This window comes from Pelodiscus sinensis, chromosome 3 (assembly GCF_049634645.1).
Source record: "Pelodiscus sinensis isolate JC-2024 chromosome 3, ASM4963464v1, whole genome shotgun sequence".
NCBI lineage: Eukaryota > Metazoa > Chordata > Testudines > Trionychidae > Pelodiscus > Pelodiscus sinensis.
The window spans coordinates 112,966,131-112,984,501 of NC_134713.1; the positions used below are offsets into that span (position 1 = coordinate 112,966,131).

Below are 18,371 nucleotides of genomic sequence, written 5' to 3' on the forward strand. Positions count from 1 at the left end.
GAGGGAACAGGCTGCTGGGAGGGCAGAGGACAGGGTTCTGCAGCAGGGGTCAGGGTGCCAGTGGGGACAGAGTTCAGGGAATGGGGACAGGAATGGGGGCAGAGTTCTGTAGCTGGGGACAGGGGAGTGGGGACAGGAATGGGGACAGAGTTCTGTAGCTGGGGACAGGGGAGTAGGGTCTGGGGAGTGGGGACAGGGTGCCAATGGCAGCAGAGAGTCTCCTGCATCTGCCTCCTCCCAGGATTCCCCCCCCCCCCGAGGGAAGCCAGCACATGCCTCCTCCAGGCCTGACTCCCCCTTCTTCCCCCCGCCCCCACAGGGCAGGGAAACGCCTCGCGTGCCTGCCCTGGGGCCAACCCCCCCTCCCGCGGCGGGGCCAAACACCTGCGGGAGCCTGCCCCGGGGATAACCCCTCCCCGCTCCTGCGAAGTGATGCGGGCTTCAGACAGGACTTCCATCCACCCCGCGGGAAGCCGGTACTACACTAGAGGTAGGTAGTGGGACTTCTCGGGGGTGGGGGGAAAATGGGGTTGCCTGAACGCCTTGTGATTGACTGGTCGAGGCCTCGCGATCGACCAGTCGATTGCGATTGACGGGTTGGTGACCACGGATCTATGAAGTACTTTGATTCCATCACAGAGGGGGTGTGTACATTGCAGTTAAAAGCCCACAGCTGGCTTATGCCAGTTGACCTTGGGTTGTGCTAAGAGGCTGTTTAATTGCTGTGTAGATGTAACTGCTACCAGGCAGATTCATAGGTAGGACCTTTGGAGCTTAGTACATGAGCATCTACAGCTTGAGATATAAAGGCAGCTGGCTCACAACTTAAGGTGGAGAGCTCACTTGTTCTTAGCTCTTGTTGTAAGTGGTCTTTCTTAGTGCCACTACATGGGACAGTGAACCACACCCACAAGGTGTGTGGGTTACATAGAAATTTGGGCTTGGGCTGTAGCCAGGCTCTAGAACCCTGTGATGTGGGAGAATCCCAAAGCTTAGGCTACAACCTTAACCCCAACATTGACACCAAAATTAAGCAACCCCTTAGCCCAAGTATCTGTGAGTCTGCATCAGTTGGCACGAGCCAGCTGTGGGTTTTTAAATTGCAGTGTAGGCTATCCAAAGAGAGTCCTTGTTGAGCCTGAAGCATGATGTTAGGTTCTCCAATAATAGCGTGTTTAAAAGTCTATGGATCTTTGTCAGTGCAGGATGTAGAGTTCTTTTGTAATGTATCATGTAAAGTAAACAACCTACAAACCCTACTTCTTGGACTTAATCCCTTTCTAGTGATAAAATCCAAGAGAATTAATTTTCAAAGCACAGTCAATTTATCAAAATAAGAAACTTGTTTGTTAATATGGTTAGGTTCAAAAGGGACTAGGTATGAATAAAACCTGGATAGTAGTACTGTAAAACACTACTGAATGTAACACTATTAGACTCCCACCCTTTTATTATTTACATCTGTGTTGAGCAGAGTTAGAGTAATTGAAAGCCAAAGATAGGTCTTCATGGCTATGTCTATACTCGCGGCTTCTTGCACGAGAAATATGCAAATGAGGCTAAGCATGGAATATTGCTGAGCCTCATTTGCATACCAAATGAGCCACCATTTTTGCAGAAGAGGCTCTTGTGCCAGAAGGAGCTGTCTCCACTGCCCCTTCTTGTGCAACAAAACCCCTCTTGTGCAATGCCACTACGCCGATTATTTTCAGGAATAATGGCATTACACAAGAGGGCTTTTGTTGCGCAAGAAGGGGCAGTGTAGACAGCTCCTTCTGGCGTGAGAGCTTTTTCTGCAAAAATGGCTCATTAGGTATGCAAAAGAGGCTCGGCGATAGTCCACGCTTAGCCTAATTTGCATATTTCTCACGCAAGAAGCCGCAAGTGTAGGGGAAGCACTAGTGGGCTATTTTGCTTCCACTGTTAGAGATGTGGAGTCAGTAACCATGATGGAAAATGTTAGGAAAAAGGGGCAAGCGTAGACAAGCCAAATATGGAGTTGTTATTCCAAAGTAGAATCCACCAGTATTAAGAATTTTATAGAGAACTTTTACTCCATGATTCTGACTGGACAGATAGCAAGAAGTGGTGTGCTTCATTATACTGACAATGCCTTGTCTCAGAGAAGAGCAAAACATAATAGGAAAGGTCCCAAAGATCATGGTACAAGATGACATTGCTTTGGTGAGGATAAAGAAAAAGTGGCTTGTGATATCACTCTAATTTTTATTTATCTTTGGGTTTTCTATAGCACCCAGTTCTGTAGCATCCAAGGTGAGGGGGAACCTTTTTAGCTGCAAAAAGTCCTGTTGAAGGCAAGGAGCTCCTTTTGGAAGCACATTCTGCCTGTATTTGGTACTACATGGTATTTTGATTAAAGAATTAGAATGATATAAAATTAGCATAGGTATTTTTAATTCATTGAATGTGTATCAACTGATAAGTCTCAAAAAGTAATTGTAAAAGGGGAATCATCATCAAACGGCTATACTGCTAGTGAGTCTCTCAGTGACAGTTTTCAGTTCTTGGTTCTATTAGCATTTTTATTAATGACTTGAAAGAAAACATAAAATTGCCATTGATAAAGGTTGCAGGTGACACTAAAGTCTGGGTAGTGGTAAATAATAAAAAGGACAAATCACAGATTCAGAGCAATTTAGTTAGTGAACTGGGCACAGGCAAAACATATGTATTTTAATATGGCTAAATGTTAATGTATGCATTTGGAACAAAAAATGTAGGTCACACTTACAAGATGGAGGATTCAATCCCGGGAGCCAACGACTGAAAAAGATTGTAAAACGTATGCATCTGACAAAGTGGTTTATACCCACAAACTTATGGCCAAATAAATCTGTTAGTCTTTAATGTGTCACAGGACTCCTTGTTTTTGAAACAGATTTGGGAGTTGTGGTGGATAATCACCTGAACATGAACCCCCCGTGACATGCTGTGGTCAAATGGACTAATGCAAATCTGGGATACATAAATAGGATAGGGAGGTTATTTTACTTCTGTGTTTGGCATTGCCTCCAGTTCTGATGCTAAAAATTCAAAAAGAATGTTCAGACAGCAGCCATAAAAATGTCTAAAAGACTAGAAAATGTGCTTTATATTGATAGACTCAAAGAGGTTGAATTATTTAATTTAACAAAGAGAAGGTTAAGGGATGATGCAATTACATACTACAAATGTCTCCATGCTGTACTATTAATCAGTAACGATCCTTTCAGACAGGTATAACAAGTTTCAGTGGCTGGTAGTTGAAGCTAGATATATTCAGACTGGAAAGAAAGAGTAGCTTGTTGATAATGAGAATAATTAATCATTGGATTGTGTTATACTTTTTGCTGCCAGATAGAAGACTTCATTATTAATATTTGTTCCCCATGTAGATATTTTAAAATCAAGATTGGTTGCTTTTCTAAAAGATATGCTCTGGGAATCATTTTGGGGAAGTTATATGGCTTATAGAGGATCACTACAGAGCTGTAGGATGGAGCACACAATGCTTTCCAGCTAAGCTCCAGGTCTCAGTTTAGATATTTATTGGACTTCGTGAATATTTGTTTTTTTCCCTTCCATGACCTAGAAATTGCTGCTTGGCATATGCATGTATGTGTCTTCTCTTCCTCTGCTGGCTCCCACTAGGTTGGCTATGGTGGGAAAGAATGACTATGAATTCTGGACCAAGCAATTTTGGGTTGAATGATTCTCATCTCAGTGTATGTGGACATAACAGTGTATCTTCTCAAGTTGGCCAAGATTAATTTTGGTTTTAACATTCCTTTAACAGTGTTTGAAAAAACATTTTATATAGCCTTTGTAAAAGTGTGTGCATATCTATAATCTAATCTAAATATCAATGTGGGATTGGTAGAACCACTTATCATTAAAGTTTCCCAGTACTTCCCATTATATGACACTGTTTTGCCTCTAACTTTGCTTAACTTTAACCATTTGGGATGAAGTTTTCTGTGCTTTCCAAATTTTTTGGAACATTTCAGCCCAACCCCCCTCCAGTCATTTTTGAAACCAAGGCTAGGGAAAATAAATTTTTTTTGCCCATGTTAAAAAATTATGATCTTTTGTTTGAAAAACTTTAGCATCCCTATGCTTTGGGGTTGGGACTTGAAATTTGGCAGGGTGTGATTTGTATGCGAGGGATGTACATTTAGGTGTTCTTGTGAAAAGCTGCCAAAATTTAGCTGTCATGAACTTTTGAATAATTTCAGTTTACACAAGATCAGTACAGACTAGCAGCTAAAATCTCAAGGTTCTGTCCCCGCTGAGCATTCCCAAACCTCTCATAACTTCTGCTGTGACGGACCCACATACGTGCCATCTCCACAGCGTGACTGAGCATGTTGCAGCCTTGGAGTTTGTTTGGTATGGCAGCCCAAGACTGGAATGGATCTGGGCCCTGGAATTGAGAGCAGCTGCTTTTGCAGAAAAACTTGCCAGTCTAGATGCAGCATAAGTATTACTAAAGTGACAAGCATGTAAAGCAAGGGCACGTGAAGTAAGGTGTGTGTGGACTGTATATATTGACTATGAGGGCTGTATAATTCCTCTTTATCCAATCCAAGTGCTGCTATGATTCAATCAGCACACCCCACAAATTCTAGGTATGCAAATGTAGTTAGCAAAACTACCTTCTTCTTGGTTACAACTGTAGTTAGCAAAACTACGACTGTCTTGGTTACAACTATCTTGCAGCCCAATGAGATGAAGAAGGGCCACTCATGCAGCCCACTCACTACCCTAGGTTGCCCATCGTTGTGCTAGAATATTAAGGTTTTACAAATGAAAGGTTGTGTCCAGGAGCTAGAACTTCAGGTAAAACACCAATTTTCATGTGACTTGTAACGCAAAATTTGGCAATTCCTGAGAGCATTGTAGGGGTAGATTCTCTGGAATGCAGCTGACTCAGCACTCTGGCATCTCCCTGCCTACACCAACATTCTGGCAAATGTTACCAACTTTTCCCACAGTAGCAGCCCTTACCGCTACCCATAACTAATGCTGCTTTGTGCCAGCATAACCTGGTTCCTTGGTAGAGGTGAATTTGGCCCTCAGAATGTAATTCTCAATTTTTGAAAGCTGCAATAACAGTAGTAATGACAAGCAATAATTAGCAGCTAGTTGCTATTCTGTTATTTGGGTATGTCACATTAGGGAGATAGTGTGTGAATATTTATAAGAAGAGAGACCACAAAATAAAATATAACAATTTAGTCATGCAGAAAAAAAGTGCTTTATTGTAGTGAAACTACATTGGAGTAAAAACCAAAAAGTCTCCTCAGCCTTGATTCAAAGCATTGAATCATAAACTGGAGATAAGTGCTTTTAAAATATGAGCTAATACATGTGAAAACACATTACACTTCCAGTCATTTTCATGTGTATAAGATTAAAAGACACTGACTAGTATGTTATATAATTACAATGTTCTTCAAGGTAGGTTTCAAAGAGCTATCAGGTTGTTTGGGGGGAAATAGTAGTATAACTAGTAGTGATGAAGTAAAAATCAAGAGAAAGGAAATGTAGCGTGAATAGTAGGAACAACTTCATAAGAGTGAGGTTTATTAGCATGTGAAAGAGTATCCCAAGGTAAGTGGTGGAAACAACATTGCTTGAGTCATTTAAAACCAGACAGAGCTCTAGAAAAATATGTTGTGAGGAGCAGTCCTCCGTTAGGCGAGGGTGAGACTGGACTTGATGATGGAACATGTTCTGAGACTGATAGATTGTGTTATCGGAAAAAAACATACAGCAAATTACACAATGCTTTCATATGTCTATAGGAGAAAAGGCTAGTGGGTTAAGTTTTGGCCCCCCCAGCCTTGAAAGTGACTGTGAAGTATAGAAAAACAACATGGTTTATCACATAACTTTAGCATTCCTTCTGTTTTCTTTCAATGTAACATAATATGTGCAATATATACACTTTTTCAACATTATAATGCACCACACACACTCAAAGCTGGAAAAACACAATACATTAAGCTGACATTCAGTTTCCGAAAAGCTTTATACAAAAGAAGTGTTCGCGTCAAGCTAGCTTAATCTTGGTCCTTTTAAAGTAAAATGTTGTGGACAATGTTTTGCAAGATATCTATTTATACCACGTTAACTTTGTACATTGTATTGAGAGCACACAGTCTATTTAAACATAGGATTCCTTAGCATATTTGATCTGGTCAATCTCAAAGACTGGCTGACTGCATCGTCGAATCAGACACTCTTGTTTGTTCTTTTGATAGGACTCAGACATAGTCCTAAGACGATAAACTCCAGGGGTTACAGGTAAACTTACCCGGGAATTTACAGCAATGTCAATAGTTTCAGTTTGTCCCCGAGAATCATTTACCACAAAATGTCTGTCACAAGGTAGAGCCTCTGTTGTAACCCCTCCATTGCTGAGACATGGATGAGGAGAAAAAGAGTCTTGTTTTGACACAGTTGCTCTCATATTCTGAACTGTTAAGCTACTGTATGAAGGGACCTTAGCAGCTAGGCAGTTTTTAGTAGCCTCTTCATATGATGGTGGTTTGCCGGGATTTTTCTGGTCCACTTCTCTAAACACCTCATCAGCTGACCTGAAAGAAGACCTTGTTTGAGGTACCACAGGCAATTGTTTGCTGTTGATGGTACAGGGTTCCTCAACTGTTCTGCGTAAAAACTGATTTTCTTTCTTTGAGTTTTGCTTGAAGCTGCTTCTTTGAAAGCACATGGTTTTTCCAGGCTCCCAACTTTGGGTTTTTGTAAGCACTTTCTTGCTAACAACTGAAAATGACATGGAGTGTTTTTTGATCTCTCTGTTGGGGTTAGCAATTTCATCTGCAGTCTTGGTAGAAAAGGACTGGGGTCTGGTTAAGAAGGTTCTCTTGGGGCTGGAAGGAGAAACTAATGGTGAGCTGGTAAAGACAGAGCAATCAGAATTGGATAAGGAGCTATCCAAGGAACAGCTGGAGGATGTTTTTGGCAATGATCCACTTGATAATTCTGATGGCAAATTTGTTTTCACACTTAGGTGGGGTGGCTTTTTATTCCTATAGCGACTTCCAGGAAAAAACTGCCCTGGCAGTTGCTTTTCCAATTCTTGACCTTGCAGCCCCAGCTGTTCCTGCTGGATGGTGAAGTTATCCTCGCTTTTGGTTAGCTTCTGGCTCCTTATTTTGCCTTCAAGAGAGTCCTTCAAGGACATGTCTGGCTCAGAGTATCTCCTATCCTGTGTGCTTATGGATTTTTTAAAAACAGTCAGTGAAGAGGCAAAGGCGGGGAGGCCCTGTGGTTTTTGGCACTGTGTCTCTCTGCAGCGCAGGCTAGCGGTTCTCCCTGTGGCCTTCTGGAGCGGCTTGATTTCAGAGATGCTGGAACTGCATTCAGCCTCAGGGTCAGTGCTGTCGTAAGCAGAGTCATTTTGCTGAGTGGGAGATAACAGTTCTGTGGGAGAGGAAGAAATTGTTAGTACATTACATGCTGAGCAAAACCAACATGAAAATAACTATTTTGATGTACTGATCTCCATTTATTGATAATTACAGGGTCAGATCCTTAGCTGATGTACACTGACTCCAGTGGAACAACATCTCCTTGTACCAGTTGAGGATCTGACCCATGAAATTCAGTCTAACATCTCAAGAATTCTTATCTGACAAATTCACTAAATTCAGGTGTATACCCAACTAACTGAAGCATAATATTTGTAAGGGGGCTAAACAGGGAAAAAGGTAGGTAAACAATTTTCTGAATGGGGATAGAAGAAAACAAACAGAAAAGAAGAAACTCCTATGAGCTACTGCTATATTCTATAGCTTCCAAATATGGCACATTTGTTTCAATGTTCATTGTTCTTTTTATGAACAATCTTCTTAATTCTTTTATATCAAAAAGGATAGAGGGTCATTTTAAAATCTATGGGATTGAGCAACTATTTTAACTTAGGGAAGGAGCTGGCCTCAGGCAGCTGCTCGGATGGACTTTGGAAAGGGACAGCAAGCAACACTGGGCATGCTCTGTGAGAGCTTGGGATAAGGCCCTGGAACCATCCCCTCCTTGATAGTTTACAGAGCTGCCAGTAATGAAACAGACATAAGGTAAGAACTCAGCCCTTGGATGTGACACCATTGGAAGGTACACATGTAGAGAGGGTGACATTTGGACCTCAGGAAGTTACACTAAGAGGACATTTAATGATCATTATGGACTCAACACTGCGAATGCTGAGTGTCCTCTATTCCTACTGACTTCAATGGGAACCGAGGGCACACAGCACCTTGCAGCATAGAGGCCTATGAGAGGCTACGAATAATTATGATTTTATAAACTGTATGAGCAGCTGATGTTTGGCACTGGGAATGAATGCAGCCTTGTGGGCTATTGTCATTGTAAGTTACTTCCTACATATAAAACATGCTTCAATAAAAAAAATCTTTGCACTTTCAATACAATCTTAATGCATTTTAAGATAAACATGATAGACCAGATACCATGCATAAATACAGACAGGGATGCTATTTATCCAAATCTGGAGGGGGTCCACTACATGCAATATGTAAAGTACATAAACACATCACAGTACCTGTGGAACTGTCTGTGTATTCTAGTGAATCATCAGCTGATGGACTGAAGAGCAAAGATATATCTTCCCCAAATATTTCAAAGTAGTTGTCAATGAGGAATGCCACTAATGTCTTAACCTGTGCAAATAAAATAAGTATTTGTTAATCAAAATATTTCAACTGGCAATTGTATAACATAACTGGCACTAATTTTGTTTTTATTTTGCAGTTTAAGATCCATGCTAACTAATTTATTTTAACTGCTACAATGTTAGGTTAAGCCACTCATTTATAAAGAATTCCAGCAAGGTATCTTTGAACAGATCCATGCTGAACAATGAAGGACTTATGCAAATGTTAACTTCAGGATGCATAATCGGCCACATTGGAATAAGGGTCCTGAACCTATGGTTATATGGATCTGCCCAGATTCATCTAACAAGACTTAATTCTCTGTTGTAGACTCCAACTCAAATTGTATGTGTGTACATGAAATATAAGTACACTGTGTATTTTATTGATATATACGTGTTCAGTACATTTGTCTTCAGAACCTGGAAAGATGAATTGCGTGTATGCTAAGCTATCTTATTTGTTCAGTGTAGATGATGAGACAAGGAGACTTGAAGACCTGCTTCTGAACAGCTCAGTGAAGGGTTGAGTCAGAAATGATTGGTAGCGATGCCTTGCTTTGATTTTGAAGGCAAATAGTAATGGTAAAGGACTGATTAGGCAAGGTGAGAACACTGGGGAATAACAGAGGAGGGAAGACAAACTAACCTTGTCATTCAGCTGTTTCTGGACTTCGAGTGGTAAGGTCTCATCCTGCTTTGGAGTCAGCAGGTTTGGACCTATGCAGATAGCAAGATTGCTGGAATCCATCCGATTGACGTCAGAGGTTTTGCTGAGATGGTGAAGCACGAAGACCAAATGCTTAAGCAAGAGAAGATTTGGCCGTGGTAATTTGTCTGCAACCCTAAGAAACATGAAAAAAATGCAAAATTAAGCAGGTTACAATGACCTCTTCTTTATGTGAACAAGTTTCAGTTGAGCTCATGCTGGGCCGACACTTCCCCTAAAAAGAGGAACGTGATTATTTTAATTGTTTTTACAAAACTACCGTTCAAAAATCCCCATCAGCAGCTGACTACGTGGCTAACCATAAGGTCTTGACCAGTAAGCAAGCAGTAGAATACTGCACTTTATCAATAAATTAACAATGCTAATAAATTATATCCAATCTAGAAATATCACTGGAGAAATTCAATAATATTGATTATTAACACTGCTAAAGTTATGTTTCGTAGATTTACAGTTATTTCATATAAATAAGTTTTTAATTGTAATTTACATTTTTCTGTTTTCCCCCCAGAAGAATGACAAATTTTCCTTTGTTTTCCCAGGATCAAGTTAAAATCCTATTGACATTAAATGACATTTTTCCATTGACTTCAATGGGCTTTGGATGAGGCCCCAAATGACTGTCCACTGTTGATGTACAGCCTTAATCACCAAAACATTCCAAGCTTGCTTTTTTCATTCTTCTGGAGGTCTTATTTTTTAAATCTATCTCAAATTCATTTAGGAAATATTGTCACCAGAGAAATGTTGTTCTGTGCCATCTTCACTCCAAAATTAATCACTGGAGGAGATGCACCAAGTTTCTACAAATGACAGAAATGGAAATGTTTCCAGGAAAGTCACTGGATCTGGAGTCTTCATATCAACGAGACTGACTGTAAAACTTACTCTTTCAATCCTTCAATTCTGTCAGGATTGCTCTGCTTCTCCATTGCTGTCATCCATTCATCATAAAGTTCAGATGAGAGCAGTTTATGTGGGATATTTCGGAGGAAATCCTACAATGAAGAGATCTTTGGATCAGCATTTGGATAATATCATTTACCATGGAATGAATATAAAGACATTTCTTGCCTTTTGATTATGATCATTACTTTGATTCAGCACAATGCTCAACAATTTTAGCTACATGGTAAATGAGGCACATACATATACACACAACTTTTCATGTGTGTTCTATAAATATATACAAAAAACATGAAGTGCTTCACAAAGAAAAATAAAATATAGTTATCCACATTTTCTGGTGGTGGTGATGGGGGAAAGTGAGACCATAAGGTGACTTGTCTAGGATCACATAGGAATTGCAAGTCAATGGCAGAAAAATGAAATAAGAAATGGACAGGGTTATCAGTTTTTTTCTGAAGCTTAAAAAGTTTAGCATAGCTTCACTTTGGTTTTCATTTCAGTTCCAGGTTAGGATCTGTTCTAGTTACTAGTTTTCCAATTCCTGTTAGAAATCTACTTTGACAGCGAAAGATCAGGTGAATTTACCTTAAAGACCACTGCTAACAGATGCACAGGTTTGCTTTTCAAGTCAACTTTTCCTCCTGAATTCAGTTCTTCCTTCAATTCCTTGCGTGCTTTTTCATTGGCCGCTTTTCTGAATATTCCTTCAGTGAAAGGTCCTTTCAAGTACAGTGTAGTAAGGATATCCTATAGGAAACACACATACAGGAATGGGAAAATGGTAAAGGCGGCCATATAGGGCATAAAGATAGATATACTGTATTTTAATGTTTAACTGGGAGCTGCACTGTTCTTAAAAGTGAGATGCCATCTAGTGTGAGTTTGCAATGTTACACTTTAAGGGCCTGATTTTTCTCTCGCTTTGCCTCCTCAGTTTCATTGGTGTTATTCCTGATTTCCAGCAAGAGATGAATTAGGCCCTGATGGTTCTGTCCCCTCCTCCATAGTCAATGCCCAGTCAAGCTTATTTTAAAAAAACCTCAATGTATGCTTCCTTTGTGTTAATGAGGAACCATTTGTGTTGGTCAGAAGGTGTTTGCTCAAAAGCTGTATGGTTTTGTCAGATAATTATGTGACTCATAACATCTTTAGGCTTCTAAAAAAATTTAAAGGTGAAATGACTTTCTCAATATAAAGCAGCCAATGACATGATCGAGAAAGTAACTCGCTTTTCCTGACTCCCTTACCAGTGGACCACATTTCTAACACAAGCTGCAGGGGCTGAATCCAACCCCTCCCATCTGGATACCCTTAAGCTTTGGATTTGAATCTGAACTCTTGATGACCCCCCCCCTTTCCATAGTAAGTTCAATGAAGCCTCTATAGCACCCTGAACTTTATAGCTGTTCTACTGCTTTTTGATGGTCTAATACATGCAGTTTTTAAAATGCTCTTATTTCTGCAATCCTCATGGGTAATTCTCATTGAAGACAATGGGAGTTGAAGGACTGGGCTTTTCTAGAACAGAGGAAAATTCCTATCTTGCTAAGTAGCACTATTATGTGCACACAAATATTAATATGAAGCACTTATACAGTGCTTTTCATTGGTAGATCTCAAAACACTTTACAAATGTTTTTAGAGGCTTTTTGAATACTAGTCTAGAGCCCTAACCAGTAGGACATACTGATCCTCATTACACATAAGAAGTACTAAACGACTCTTCTACCAGCTGTTTGCTTACCTGTATAGGTTTGGGGAGTGTGTCGTCTTCACCACAGACAATTGACAGAGGCTGATCAAACAGAGAGGTCTTTAGATCAGGTTCTAAATGTCCTGAAGATTCTGATGCAGTAGAGTTCCATCTCAATGCAAAGGGCCATGAGATCACCTTCTTTCTTTTTTTATTACCATCTATTACAAGCAAAAGCAAAACAAAAATAAGATAGAAGTCAGTGTGAGAAAGCTACTGTGGATATGAGATGGTATGCTCTATGACACAGGAAATAATATCAATCATACATATTAAAACAAGGACACATACTAAATGGAGCAAAACTAACCTGAAAGACAGCTAAGTTATCAAGGAAACAAATCACTAAACAGTAACACCCTGATTATCCCTGTAAAACAACAATTTTCCTGTTTCTGTGTTGCACTCACTGTTTCCTCTTAGCATTAGACTTACTGCGGGAAAATATGCAGCCCAAGGACTGCTTTTCTGGGTTGATTTGATAGTCCCAGATCTGTGGTTTGCAGTGTTACAAATTTTCTTTTACTACATTATTTGACCCTGCTTAATGGCCCTATTAGTGGGTTCATGGAAGTGGGGCCTTTTTCTTTCCAGCAACTTGCAAAACATCGATTACTAGCACCTCCTTTCATATCTTGCATCTTATGGATGCCAGAGTTCAATGCCTTTCATTGATCACTCACTGAGCCTTTTTACTTTAGTAGATATGGACTTTTTTCTGCTTGGGGTTGGGTGTCTCTCTGCCCAACTGCATATGCGTTGTTGCTGGCCCACTGGATGCAACTATGGATGTAAGCCATGAGTTATCAACTTTGTGGCAACTAGTTTGAATAGAAGGTAGGTCCAAATGGGTATTTGTATCCATATCTATGTCAATCCCCTCTGTTCATGCTTCAGCAACTCAAATGCAGGGACTCAGTTAGCCAATGCCTGCTCTTAGACTTCACATTTTGATCTAGTCTGCCACAAGGGGATGCCTAAAACACAGCACACATGCTTGGAGGATAAGAACAACATTTTTAGCCATCTGCTGTTTGAGGTTCCGAAATCTCCCATAATTGGATTTGAACCTGGATCTTAAACATGGTAGCATGTTGTGAATTTGAGGAGCATGGGGTACTGAAGCATATGTTTTTCCCATAAAGTATAACTGGGAGAGTGTTCTAAACAAGCTGCCTTCTTTTCAGAAGTCAAATATCCCAACTTCAGACTGAAATGGAAAATCTGCTATGTGTGTTACTAGAGTCTTGATAATGAAGACAAAATGAAGATAAAAACGATGTCACATAATGTGATATTAAAATGCATAATTATCAATTAACAACAAACTCTGTTTTCTAGATCGATCGATCTATCTATCTATCTAGCTAGCTATCTATCTATCTTAAACAATTTTAGTTTTGGAGAAGTACAGGCAGTCCCCGGGTTACATGGATCCGACTTACATCGGATCCCTACTTACAAACGGGGTGAGGCAACCCCGCACTAGCTGCTTCCCCCCAGCAGACCAGGGAGACGCGAAGCTAGCGCCGCGCCGCCCCCCCCCCCCCCCAGCAGACCAGGGAGATGCAGAGCGGCTTTTCTCAGCAGACACCTCAGCTTGAGAATAAAGGACTGAGGGAAGTGAGGTGTGGGAGAATAAAACTGAGCTCTGGAGAAATGTTTGGCTAGAGTTTCCCCTACAATATGTACCAGTTCCGACTTACATACAAATTCAACTTAAGAACAAACCTACAGTCCCTATCTTGTACGTAACCCGGGGACTGCCTGTACCAGCTTTCAAGACTTATGTAAGAGGACTTTTTTTGAAAAAACGAACAAACACACAGAACAACTCACCAATCAGATGGCAAAGCCCATCTTCACTATCACAAGACACCATCAAGTGGCATTTCTTGATATCTCCCTAAAATAAATGGTAATTGGTTAGGAAGCAGCTACTTAAAAAAACCAAACCAGCCAACCACATCTGTATCTCAAAAGCCTGTGATATGTTTTGTGTACAAAATGAAAAATGCATAGCATCACAGTTAACTATTCAGTCCAACAATTAAACAAAGGCTCTGTATGACATAAAACTATCCAGTCCTATAAGTTTAAGTTGTTATTAGGAACATAGGAATTTGCAGACTGGGTCATACCCAAGGTCCACATTGTCCGTTATCCCATCCCCAAGAGTGGTTTGCATCAGATGTTTCAGAGGAAGGTGTAAGATCCCTTCAGTAAGCAGACGTGGGATATTCTTCCTTCCACATAGGGCTCATTCCGAGCTCTAATAGTTCAAAATCTGCTTAAACCCTGAGACATTCCAACATGTTTTCATTAACTATTATAACTCTGGATATATTTGATACCCTTAAATATATTCAGTCTCTTTTTGAAGCTTGTTTAAGTTTAAACATCATGACTGTTGCATATTTGATCTTTAGGAGTAATAGCTACACGAGGCACAATTGATGACAATATCTGGATCCTCAGCTTGTGTAAATCAGCAGACTCCACTGAGTGCAGTAGAATGATGCTGATTTACACCATCTGAGAATCTGGCCCCACGTTTGCCAGGGCGCGGCACATGACCATACATTAGGAAATGGATAGAGTTAGGGATTGCTTACCTCTGACTGGCACTCAATCAAAGACTCCATATTGTTGATATTTAGAGGTTTTGGCTAAAAAAGAAAACAAATACAAAATGTGAGAAACTATTCCAACATTATTTGTAAAATGAATGTTTCTAAATTCAATCAATTGGCTCATTAAATGCACTTACAGCATTGCAGCTACCTAACACCTTCATTAGGAATTTAGTTGATGGAACTTTAGTGATTCTGGTTTCCTTGGTTTCTTTTGTTTGCCTGTGCAGAATGAATGGACAAAGAAATAACGATTATCCACCAAAACATTTAACCATTCTTTTGTGTCTCTACTGCAATCCAAAATATTGTTTAAAATATACCTTGAAATAAGCAGTCAAACAATCTCTCTATTCTTAGAAAACTATAGAACATCATTATGGATTTGAAATTGTATTTGTAATGCTTTTAGTACAACTATCATAGGTAAAAAGCTTCAGGGGGTAGCCGAGTTAGTCTATAACAGGAAAAACTTAAAAAACAACGAATAGTCTAGTAGCACCTTAAAGACTAACAAAACGTGTAGATCGTATCATGAGCTTTCTTGGGCAAAACCTACTTCTTTTTATCATAGGTAAGCCTTTCTTTAAAAAAGAACTCTTTGCTTTCAATACTTGCAAGGAGTAGATAAATGCTGATAGCCAGACCATATAACAAAACACAAATCTTACATCAGCGTTAATTTCCAAATATGACACTAAACTGGTTCAATCAGTTGTGCACAACAGGGACAATGCAAATGGGAGACTTTTTTTTCCAGAGCATAATTTATGCAGTTTAAATTTTTAGTATTACACTAACTCTAAAATAAATGTACACAATGAATATTATAGACAGAACAGGGCTTACCAGAGGATGGTATCCAGCCACAGTTCTTTTACCTCCAGCGAACTGTAGAGAAAAGGAGAAACAGCATGACTCTGTCTGCTGCTACAATCCACTGCAGTGACACAAGGAGACTAAACAGTTCTACCCTCACATGTGTTGCATTATAAACGGAGAGTAGGTTGAAGGTGGAAATTCACAAACTGAGACAGGAAGAAGCATCACGGGGCAGGACAAGATTCTCTGACCGACACTTCAGAGTTCTGGCTTCCTCTTTCCTTTTAGGGCAGCTACAGTGCTTTTATTTTTTTAAAACTTTGTAGCTGTTATGCACGGAAAAGACGAGTCATCTGGCAGGTAAAGGTTCCATGTAACGTCACTGTCACCAGGTAGGATGTGTGAAAAGGATGCTGCAGTGTAGGCAGGATGAAATTAATTTTAAAGGGCAATTTGCACTGTTTAACACCCCCATCCAAGAAGGAGACCACAGCTCTTGCAATTAAAAAGTCAGCATCTGGTTAAATGTGACCCTACGTTTAGATTGTCAAGCTTTTCACAACACCTTAGACCAACAGATATGTTTCTGTGTATTATTGAAAAAAACACAATGAAACTTTTAAAACATGTACAACAACAACCTTGGCAGCACTGGGCTAATTCCTGAAAAATCTAAAAAAATGAAATTGATTAAAGAGTGACAATAAACAGAGTGAAGCTGACTAGTGAGTTTTTCATTGTCCCAGTTGAGTGAAGTTCAAAAGATAAATACAGAGCATATAAAGTGAAAGGTAAATCTGAATTTTAAAGGCTTTTCCATGTTAATAATCTAAGTGGTTATTAGCTGCATTGATAAGTAAATCTATTTATTAAAAGTAAAACCAGATGATGAAAAGGGAATTGAATAAGGCTGATAAAAGTCAAGAAACATGCAGTAAAAGCTCCCTTTGCCCTTCCTTAACAGCAGCTTCTTATAAAAAATAAATCTGAGCCTTACACTTATTTCTGTGACTTCTCTGCCTCTGATTATATCAGAATGGGGACAGAACAGGGGCAGGCAAAATATGACCTGTGGGTGGATCTGGGCTACCAAAGCTTCCTCTCTGGCCTGCCATGATCTTATGGGCTGCCAATGTCCTTCAGTCCAGCAGAACCTTCAGGAAGGCTCCAAATTACAGAGAAGTCTCCATTTGCATTAGATTAAACCTGTAAGTGACCAATGCCCCATGCTGCAGTGCATAGTGACCCTCCCCCCCACCGCTCGCCATGGTCTCTGCCAATCTGACTCAGAGGGAAAATTCCTTCCTGACCGTAAATATGGTGATCAGTTAGACCAGGGGTCTCCAAACTACGGCCCGGGGGCCGGATGCGGCCCGCGAGGCCCTCTCATCCGGCCCGTGGAGACCTTTTTGGATTCAAAGGCAGAAGTAGTGAGATTGTTTCAAAACCCATTTGAAGCAGATGTGGCCAGTTGCCCAGATGAACTGCAGCTGGAAGTCATTGAGTTGCAAGCAAATGACCTCCTTAGGGACAAGTTCAAAATAGGACTGGTGGGTTTTTACCAGTTTTTGCCCAAGGAAGACTTTCCTAATGTCAAAACTTTTGCATCAAGGTACCTTTCAATCTTTGGAACAGCATACCTGTGTGAACAAACATTTTCAAGAATGAAATACGTGAAGAACAATTTGAGAACAAACTTGTCCGATGATAATCTCAGGTCACTGTTGATGTTAGGGACAACAAATCTAAAGCCAGAAATGTCTGCTATTTTGGCATCCAGGAAACAATTTCACCATTCACACTAATACAGGTGTTCATGTGTAGTGTATCAATGTGTTATTAAATAATAACTGAATAAAATAATATTAAATAAATAATTAAAAACAACATCCATGTTTTGATTGTTTTTTATTTGGACCTCAAGTGTGTAGTCGGCCCCCGAACTGCTGTTTGATAGTTAATGCGGCCCTCGGGCTGAAAAGTTTGGAGACCCCTGAGTTAGACCAACACCTGGCAAGTAGACACCTGGGAAAGAATTCTCTGTAGTAACTCAGAATGACTGTGTAGCAACACTAGTGTCCCAGCACCAGCTATCGAAAGATATTTGCTGCTAACAGTCAGAAATCAGCTACACACCATTGTAGGCAATCTTGTCAGACCACCCACTCCATAAATTTATCAAACTCGGCCTTGAAGCCAGTTTGCCCCTCCGCTCCTCTGCTTCCAGAACATCACTACTTTGATGGTTAAAAACCTTCATCTAATTTGAAGCCAAAACTTGTCGATAGAACATTTATATCCACTTGTGCAAGTGTCCACACCGATGCTTAACTTAATTCATCTCCTTCCCTGGTATTTACCCTCTGATGTCAGATCTGCCTTCTTTTGAAGACTCTTCCTCTCTTTGGGTATTAGGGTCCAGTCCAAGCCGGAATGTCTGCACTGCTATTTTCAGGTTGCTGGGTGATGCTTACCAGGTACTGGTTAACCGTACCTGGGAGCAGCCCCTGCCCATGGCCCGTGGCGAGTGGAGGGCTACTTCAGCCCCACAGGGATCAGGAGCTGCTGGCTGGGAGCAGAAGCATGCTGCCCTGCACGCAGGGGTGGGGAGTGGGGGAGAAGCAGGATCTGACCCCTCCATGAGCACAGCTATTAGCTCCTGTTGCTGGCCTCTCTGTGCATGTGTAGGGAGGAGAAAGCACGATCCCGCTTAATCGGTTAACCAGTTACATCTAAGTTTTAACCAGTTAACTGATTAACTGGGATTTTAAATCCCTATTACCACTAGTGTAGGCAGACCTATGCCCTGGTGTAAGCCTTCTAATT

At 40.5% G+C, this 18,371-nt stretch overlaps 1 protein-coding gene across 9 annotated transcripts in view; it reads right to left on the reverse strand.

The window, feature by feature from the left end:
- Window positions 1-4,052: 4,052 nt before the first annotated feature.
- The window catches only part of TAGAP (T cell activation RhoGTPase activating protein), a 103,956-nt gene continuing 89,637 nt past the window's right edge, over window positions 4,053-18,371 (reverse strand). For 4 of the 9 annotated variants that reach the window (XM_025180658.2, XM_014569536.3, XM_075924556.1 and 1 more), the window contains 10 exons: window positions 15,573-15,614; window positions 14,861-14,945; window positions 14,706-14,759; window positions 13,930-13,996; window positions 12,082-12,251; window positions 10,923-11,084; window positions 10,317-10,426; window positions 9,348-9,543; window positions 8,588-8,705; window positions 4,055-7,449 (listed from right to left, as the gene is read on the reverse strand). In XM_025180658.2, coding sequence (XP_025036443.2) covers window positions 6,170-7,449; window positions 8,588-8,705; window positions 9,348-9,543; window positions 10,317-10,426; window positions 10,923-11,084; window positions 12,082-12,251; window positions 13,930-13,996; window positions 14,706-14,759; window positions 14,861-14,945; window positions 15,573-15,614 — 2,284 coding nt within the window. In that variant the 3' untranslated portion in view covers window positions 4,055-6,169. Of the gene's footprint in view, window positions 7,450-8,587; window positions 8,706-9,347; window positions 9,544-10,316; window positions 10,427-10,922; window positions 11,085-12,081; window positions 12,252-13,929; window positions 13,997-14,705; window positions 14,760-14,860; window positions 14,946-15,572; window positions 15,615-18,371 lie in introns of all 9 variants that reach the window. The other 5 variants (XM_025180660.2, XM_025180659.2, XM_075924554.1 and 2 more) reach the window with 2 other exon arrangements.